We start from the raw sequence: 7,584 nt of genomic DNA on the forward strand, positions 1-7,584 counted from the left end.
GCAGCCAGAGTTAAAGAACCGGATCTTGGAGTCGACATGGTCATCTACAACTGCTGTAGATGAATCATATTTCCGAGCGCACGATGTCAAAAACACGTGAACTCCAAAGATGATGTTTATGTTGGTGTAAGCCCTAGAGATCAATACTTTTGGTACTTGTATCGAATTATTTATTAATAATAAAAGACTTTTTCTTTATTATGTTTGTTTAATAAACTCCCTAGAATAACTAGTCCGTTTAATGTATCAAGTGTGACTTAATCATGAGTTCCCATTAAACATTAGGACATTATTCTTAAAGTATCCGTAGTCGAGCTCTGTTGTAAAGCGGGATAACATTAAAGCATTAAGACTATTATGTATATAGACTGATGATCACATCTCATGGATCATGGATAAGGAGTTATCAAGTCTTAAACATATGTATGAATATTAAGAGTGATATTTATACTGGATTGACCCGCTATGAGAATACTATATAGAATGTTATGCAAAGTGTCATAAGTTATTTCCATGGTGATAGTGGTGTATACCATTCTTCGACCTGAAACCACTATGGACCCTAGACGTAGAGTCGAGTGCCTTATTGCTGATCAAACATTGTCCGTAACTGGATGAACATAAAGACAGTTGATGGGTACTCCACGAAGCATGCTGGGGGACATGAGTGACCTAGATGGAATTTGCCCATCCTGCGTAACATGATAAATGTCTAAGGGCCCAATATTGAACTGGACAAGGATGATACGGTCTATGCCTTGTGTTCAATATAGACATAAGGGCAAAATGGTAATTATACACATAAGTATTATCACAAAAGGACTTGTCAGATCATATGACATTTTCGTGTCTTGGGTAGCAGTGATGTGTTGCTAGATACCGCTCACTGTTTATTATGTTAAATACGTGATTTAATATAATTATCAATGTCATGAGAACCTACAGGGTCACACACAATAGGACGGATTGATGAGGATAGAGTAAATAAGGAATACCGTAAGGTACGGTGCACTTAAGTGAATTGTAGAACATCGTAAGGTACGATACACTTAAGTAGAATACGAAATATGGTAAGGTACCACGTGCTTAAGTGATTTTGGTATATCATAAGATATGGGCCACATACACTTAAGTGGGCTTTTTAGCTTACAATCCACATAAGTGGTTCTATAAATAGAACCCTTGTGCAGAACCATTTGTGCATATGAAATTTTGTTTCTCTCTCTCTCTCACTCAAAGTCTTTATTCGTAGATGCTAGCACTGCGATTGGAGGAATTTGTTCGTGTGGACTGAGTAGAGGTGTTGCCACCATTCAACGTCCGTGATCACTCCTTAGATCTGCATCAAAGGTTTCAATCGCCACAAGAGGTAACGATTCTATCACTGATCATGCCCATTCATAAGGATCACTAAAGGATAAATTTTTAATTTCTGTTGCATTTTGGATCGCTATTCTCCTACAGTTTCAACATCAAAAACATGTGAACTCCGGAAAGTGATGTTAGAACACGTGAACTCCGAAAGATGATGCTTCAACATCAAATGGTCGGATGAGAGGGTCTGGCTCTTTCCATCCAAACAGAAGCATGTGTGGTCACTCTACCATGCTTCAATATGTCTATGTTATTAGACATTTTACCTGTAATTACACCAGAAAAATAATATCAAATATAGAGAAGCCGAACCCAGGGGACAAAATAGGCAAAATCAGATAAGCAATGCAAAACAACAAAATCAGAAAGTTAACTTCTACATTTGCATAACACCAAAATGCAGAATTAACTTTCGTATCCTCTCGAAACTAGAAAAAAAAGAGCATATGCCCAAATGCACTAACTTCAAACTTCAAATAATCTACATGCATGTCTCATTAAACAACTTATTCTACGTCATAATGTACCAACCTATAATGTGTTTAACTTCAAACTAATGCATCAAAAACACAAAAAAAATGAAAATTTTATCGAATATGAGAAGTAGACGATTTTCAATTGAATAGAGTAGAGTCTAGGTTGATTGATGTTTTAGCCTTGAATGTAATGCAATAGAAGTAGCGAGAAAGTTTGAAAATTGATGGAAATGAAGTTTGCTCACGAGCTCTATTTTGGATTCTTAATAAACTCTGTGAAATGAAATGAAGAAGAAGGACGGGAGAAGGTCTAACACGTTATATGAATCAAACGCGTTCGAAACTTATCCTCCGTATATTTTATGGTATAACATGGTTCTGAGACTTGACTTTGGTTGCATTTTAGGTGCGTCAAGAGGTTAAATTCTAAATTTTAAGGGTATTATTCATTTTTCACTAAAACACTACTAAGGGTGTCAAGAGTAATCCTCGTTTTCTTTTAGGGGAGGTTTGACTTTGACTGCTTCTTTTTCCCCTTCTTGTCTATATTTCTAGTAGAAACCAAACACATGTATTTGTTTATCTATTTCTTTTTCTTTATTGACAATAGAGATATTTGTGGAGTGATTAGAATGTTTCTTTTTAAATTGATCTAAAAATAAATTTATATGCATTTGAGTTCAATTTTGAGTGATTGATCAAAATGTTAAACCCATTTCAACAATTTTATATGGTTTAATTTAAATTTATTTTTAAATATTTAAATTATAAATTATAATTTTTTTTATCAATATAACAAAAATATTATAAATACAAGATTTGATGAAATGTATAATATTTAATATATTAAAAAGTAATATCACAAAATAAGAATGATTAATTATAATTAAAAGTTATAAAATAATAAAAATAAATAAATTAAACTACATTAATAAATAGCATTGAAAAATATCAACAAATAATAAATTAATATAATATATCATATCAATTTAAAATCTGATTCGAACGGTTTTCATAAAATGATCTATTTGAATTTGAAGGCATCTAATATATTTCTTTTAAACAGATCGCTTCCCAAACACCACTCCCACCCTTTTTCCTTTAAAAGCTACACAACAATTTATCACGAAGCAAAAATCAAAAATTCATTATTAAACATAAAGAAGTTTGATAATGTCAATAACATGCTTGATTAAATAATTTTCAAATTAGGACACTTATCACCGAATAGATGGATTTCTATTATCTACACTAGCATTTAGCATAGGAAAGCTAAAAGACATAGACCAAAATGCAAAGAGTATTTTTAATAGAGATGAATAAAATTAAAAAAACCTCAAAAGGACCACAAGATCAATTTGGTTTATTATAGCGACCAATATCTTATTAAAACATATTTTGTATTTATATGACAAATACAAAGAAGCCATGTTTCAATATATTGACTCTGAAATAGAGAAAAAAAAGAAAGTACAAATATATATCTATGAGCTTAGAAAAAAAAAAAAAGTTTGTCACAGTTTTATGTAACCCTGCATATGCAGGTTTCAAAGGCAAAGTATCCTAAGCTACAATTTAAGAAACCATTCAGACCCACAAGACCAAACCGCCACATTCTACCGATATACTTGAGCACAAGCTACAATTTAACTTCCTTCTGGTCTCTTGCGAGTCCTCCACTAGTAGGCCTAAAGTGTAAAAGACATTAAACAATCAATGAGTATCTAATTGGTATAAAGACTATTAGAACTTTACATTGTACACCAATAAACACGGTAGTGTGCATAAAGAGGCACTTACACTTGGATATGTAATCTCCTTATAAAACCAAACGGTGGTATTAAACTACTCATAACATGCTTCAAGAGACATATATAAGGCAAAATATCATGCAATATGTACAAATTTATCTATGTGAACAAAATGTACCATAAACACAATATTCTCTTCATCCAAACCAACACTATTGGAAGCTTAGCATGAAACTAGGAATATGATGTCAAAAACTGTTAGACAAATTATAATGACCTACGGTGAGATACATAGATCACTAAAAAATTCCCCTCAAAAGTTTTCCTGACACTAAACACCACCATACATTTGAATTCAATTGAATACATGAAACTTGAGTTAATGTCTTTAAGTTCAATCAAATATTCTAGAAATGCACATTTAACTTTTAACTACAATTTGAACTTCTCAACATTCCATTGATGGAAACATGAAAAGATATGTGCCTATACTCCAAATCTAATTCCTTGATGTACACCTTATGTTAGCTTTTAAATGAAAAAACACAGCAGAAGCAAACCAAATATCTATTGTGGTGTCATGGTGGTAACCTCCATGCCTTCAATGGTCGAAGAGTTCTCAAAAATCCTAAAGTCTCGGGCAAGAAGTGGATCTATTGAATCTAGTCTGATAAAGCTGGCAAAATATGACAGAAAGGTCAAGCAAATCTTTAATTGATGGTGTTGGAGTAATCAACAGGCCACTAGTGGCACCTGGGTTAAATCCTAACTAGGACAAGCATTTCTGAATATGTTTCTTGGATGGTACTGTTGGTGGGTGGAATGGTCTGATCTTGCTTCTGCATTTAGTCCTCAATTCGGTGCTGCATTTGGCTTCAAGTTTGGCGCAAACGTAGGTGGCTTAGATCTGGGTTTTATGAAGAGGTGCTCAATTGTATGCACTGAATTGATCAGAATGGGTTGTCCTATGGTAAAGTGATGCATATACAGAAGTACAAGATTGTTTTTTAGAACATAAAATGCGGTATTTTATGTTCCTCCGTCAATGGTGGAGTCATATCATATACATGTCACTTGCACTCTGAATATTAGATTTGCAGAAAATTCAGTTAAGCCTATGAATAAAGGGGCTTTAATGTTGGTAGAAATTCTTTAGACAGGACTTGCTTACAAAATGTGTATCTCACAGGGATGAATTATAATTTTCCCAGATTTATTTTTTTAGTGAAGAGTTTAAAATATTTCAAATTACTGAAGAAATATAATTTACTGAAAGGCAGAAACATTACCTATATCAACATAAATCAATAATTAGGATTTATGTTGATTGAGTGGATCACACTGAAACTTAAATTTCAAATTTTCACAAAACAATTCTATTGCTTATTATAGTAGGGGAAGATTCTAAAAAGAAAAGTGACTTACAGTCCCGATAGCACTTTTATAGTGTCATAGAGAAACCACTGCAAAGTTATAACTGGTCCTAGAAGTGCAATGCGAATAGGAAGACTTCTGGTGAACAGGTTTATGAATCCAATGTTCTTGATGGCCTGAAAGTTAGCAAAACCAATAAAGTTAAATTGACTCATTTTTCATATTCCAAATGAATCGGGGCATACCATGAAATTCTACCTGCATAGCAGATTCAGCTTTTTTTTTATAAAGACTGGTCATGACATTGTCGGCGGGGTTGGAAATTACAGTAGCAAGAGCACCCGCTGTATAGGCTGCAAAGCACGTGACACCGAGCTGTTGTGGTGTAGAACAATCCTCCTTTCTTTTATGCACGATATTTTTATATATTAGGTCCACGGAATGCTCGAAGGATGAAAACATGACCATAGAGACTGTGAAACCAAAAAGATAAAGAAAGTATAAATGGCAATGGTTATGGTACATTTGTAAGGATAATAGGAGAGAAGCAAAATGTTGAAGGTAGAGTAAGGATATGTTACAAGGAAGATTGCGGCTCCACAAGGGAATAAGACCCCTATAGAAACTGCAGTAAAGGAAAAGTCATAAGAAACATTAAATCCAAAGAGAATGAGTGAATGTTATGTAAATGTAATTTACCCAGGTAGACCTTCATTTCTGTATACCAACGGAAAACCGTCCGATAAACCCTTGGCAAAATTAGGTTGAATTTGAAGACGAATTTTAACGGCTTCAAAAGGAGCAAGGGTAAGATCAGCTAAAATCTGTGCAGACAAACCGCTGAGAAAGAAAATAGAATTTCTGGTAGAATGAAGCAATAGATGATCGGCATAAAGATTCTTGAAATACTCGTAGAGAGCGTATTTGAATCCTCCCTGAATACCGTATCCACAGAGTTTCCCGGACCAACCTCTCCAAAGAGCATAAGAACCTTGTTGTTTCCAGATGGTGGAAAGGCCAGATACGATTCCATTGTTATATTTATTGGGATAAACCTAAAAAAACAATGGAATCGATGAGTGAGCATAGTAAGTAGAGTGTGTTGAGAAGTAAGCAAGGTAGTACCTACCTGCATATTGACTTTGAGTACATCGAGAGGAGTAATGGCGAGATGAGTTGCGCCAGAACTAAGCATACCACCCACAAAGCAAATTCCATAATATTTCCACCCACATATTTCTTCAACACCTTTCATTCTTTTACACAATCCAAACCATTCTTCATTTTCATACCTTTTCTATATACTTCTACAACAAAGGAATATTTAACTAACTGTTTACTCTAATCATCTTTATTTACTCCTTTTCTCTTATTTCATTTTTTTTTTTTCATTCTTTTCAGAATTTTCAATTTACAATTCACTTCTTGTTCTCACTTGTACAGCAGGCCAAATATGAGAGAGCTGGTATAAGATATATTTTCTTCATTTGATTCTTCAAAGACCAAAGGGAATTAGATTGGTAACAACTTCATCAAAATCACGTAATAAATTATAGGTATAACTGTTTTGCTTCTCAGTAGGCCACAAGCACATATCAGATCCATTGCAATTTGCAGGAGGCAGAAATGTCACTTTTATATTGGAACAAGACACCACAAGTTTGATGAATAAGGGTGGAAATTTTGGAGGTAGAAAGAGGAGAATAGAGAGAGAAAGAATTGAGGTTGAGAGATTGTTATTTCATTAACTAAGGATGAATGTGTATTCTAAACATTTATATACGAGATACAATATAAGTGGGAATTGAACTGACCAAGTAAAATAACAGAAAAACAAAAATATCATGTTTGTAATCGATTAATCAAAGTATTTTAACCGATTACACCTGACATTGAATTAAATTGAAATTAAATCAACTTCAATTGTAATCGATTACACCAAAAGATTAACCGGTTACACTCACAAGAACGTCACCTTTTTGATACTTGATTGAACCCCAGGTCTTGCTGTAACCGGTTACCTACCCACGTTAACTGGTTACAACACTTAATTACTTGAAAAACATCAACACACCACCTTAATTCAACTATTGTAAGTCTACCATGCTCATGCTCATCTTCAACCTCTTGAACACATCATTTGTGACTCCCTTAGTCAACAAATCAGCAACTTGGTCATCACTCCTGTAATATCTCAATCGTAACCTTCCTTCATTAACAAGTTCTCTCAAATAGTGAAACCTCATCTCAATATGCTTGCTCTTCCCATGTGAAATTGACTTCTTAGCAAGATTAATTGCAAAAACATTGTCAACTAAGAATGTGATAGACAACCTTACCATCACTATTGTCCAACTCCTCCAATAGATTCATAAGCCATAATACTTGGCACGCACATAACGAATCGGCCTCATAATATGAGAGTGTAACTACTGGTTCCTTCTTCGAACATAATTAGATTTATGTTTGTCGTATCTCGAAAAATGAGAACATGACATCACGGAGCGCAATTACTCGCTCGCATGATGGATTGAACAGAGTCGTCACCGAACTTTATTTATTCCAACGAAGGAATAGGAAAATATCGATTAAATCTTTGGAAAAGAACA

General features: G+C 34.0%; 1 protein-coding gene across 1 annotated transcript; it reads right to left on the minus strand.

The window, feature by feature from the left end:
• Window positions 1–3,192: 3,192 nt before the first annotated feature.
• Window positions 3,193–6,720, minus strand: LOC127117445 (mitochondrial phosphate carrier protein 1, mitochondrial). The gene is made up of 6 exons (XM_051047461.1): window positions 6,105–6,720; window positions 5,675–6,030; window positions 5,557–5,600; window positions 5,234–5,448; window positions 5,027–5,151; window positions 3,193–3,538 (listed from the first exon to the last, which is right to left on the minus strand). The coding sequence occupies exons 1-6, from the start codon at window positions 6,228–6,230 to the stop codon at window positions 3,490–3,492; spliced, it is 915 nt and encodes a 304-aa protein (XP_050903418.1). The 5' UTR covers window positions 6,231–6,720; the 3' UTR covers window positions 3,193–3,489.
• Window positions 6,721–7,584: the final 864 nt, after the last annotated feature.

This window comes from Lathyrus oleraceus, chromosome 2, assembly GCF_024323335.1.
Source record: "Lathyrus oleraceus cultivar Zhongwan6 chromosome 2, CAAS_Psat_ZW6_1.0, whole genome shotgun sequence".
NCBI classification, from domain to species: domain Eukaryota; kingdom Viridiplantae; phylum Streptophyta; class Magnoliopsida; order Fabales; family Fabaceae; genus Lathyrus; species Lathyrus oleraceus.

What these genes read in the sequence shown, in the direction of transcription:
- LOC127117445 (XM_051047461.1), bottom strand. Translation starts at nt 6,230, where the DNA reads ATGAAAGGTGTTGAAGAAATATGTGGGTGGAAATATTATGGAATTTGC. An exon ending in AGAAATGAAGGTCTACCTGG is followed by an intron (nt 5,601 to 5,674) that starts GTAAATTACATT and finishes CCTTTACTGCAG; the next exon opens with TTTCTATAGGGGTCTTATTC. An exon ending in ATAAAAGTGCTATCGGGACT is followed by an intron (nt 3,539 to 5,026) that starts GTAAGTCACTTT and finishes TTTACACTTTAG; the next exon opens with GCCTACTAGTGGAGGACTCG.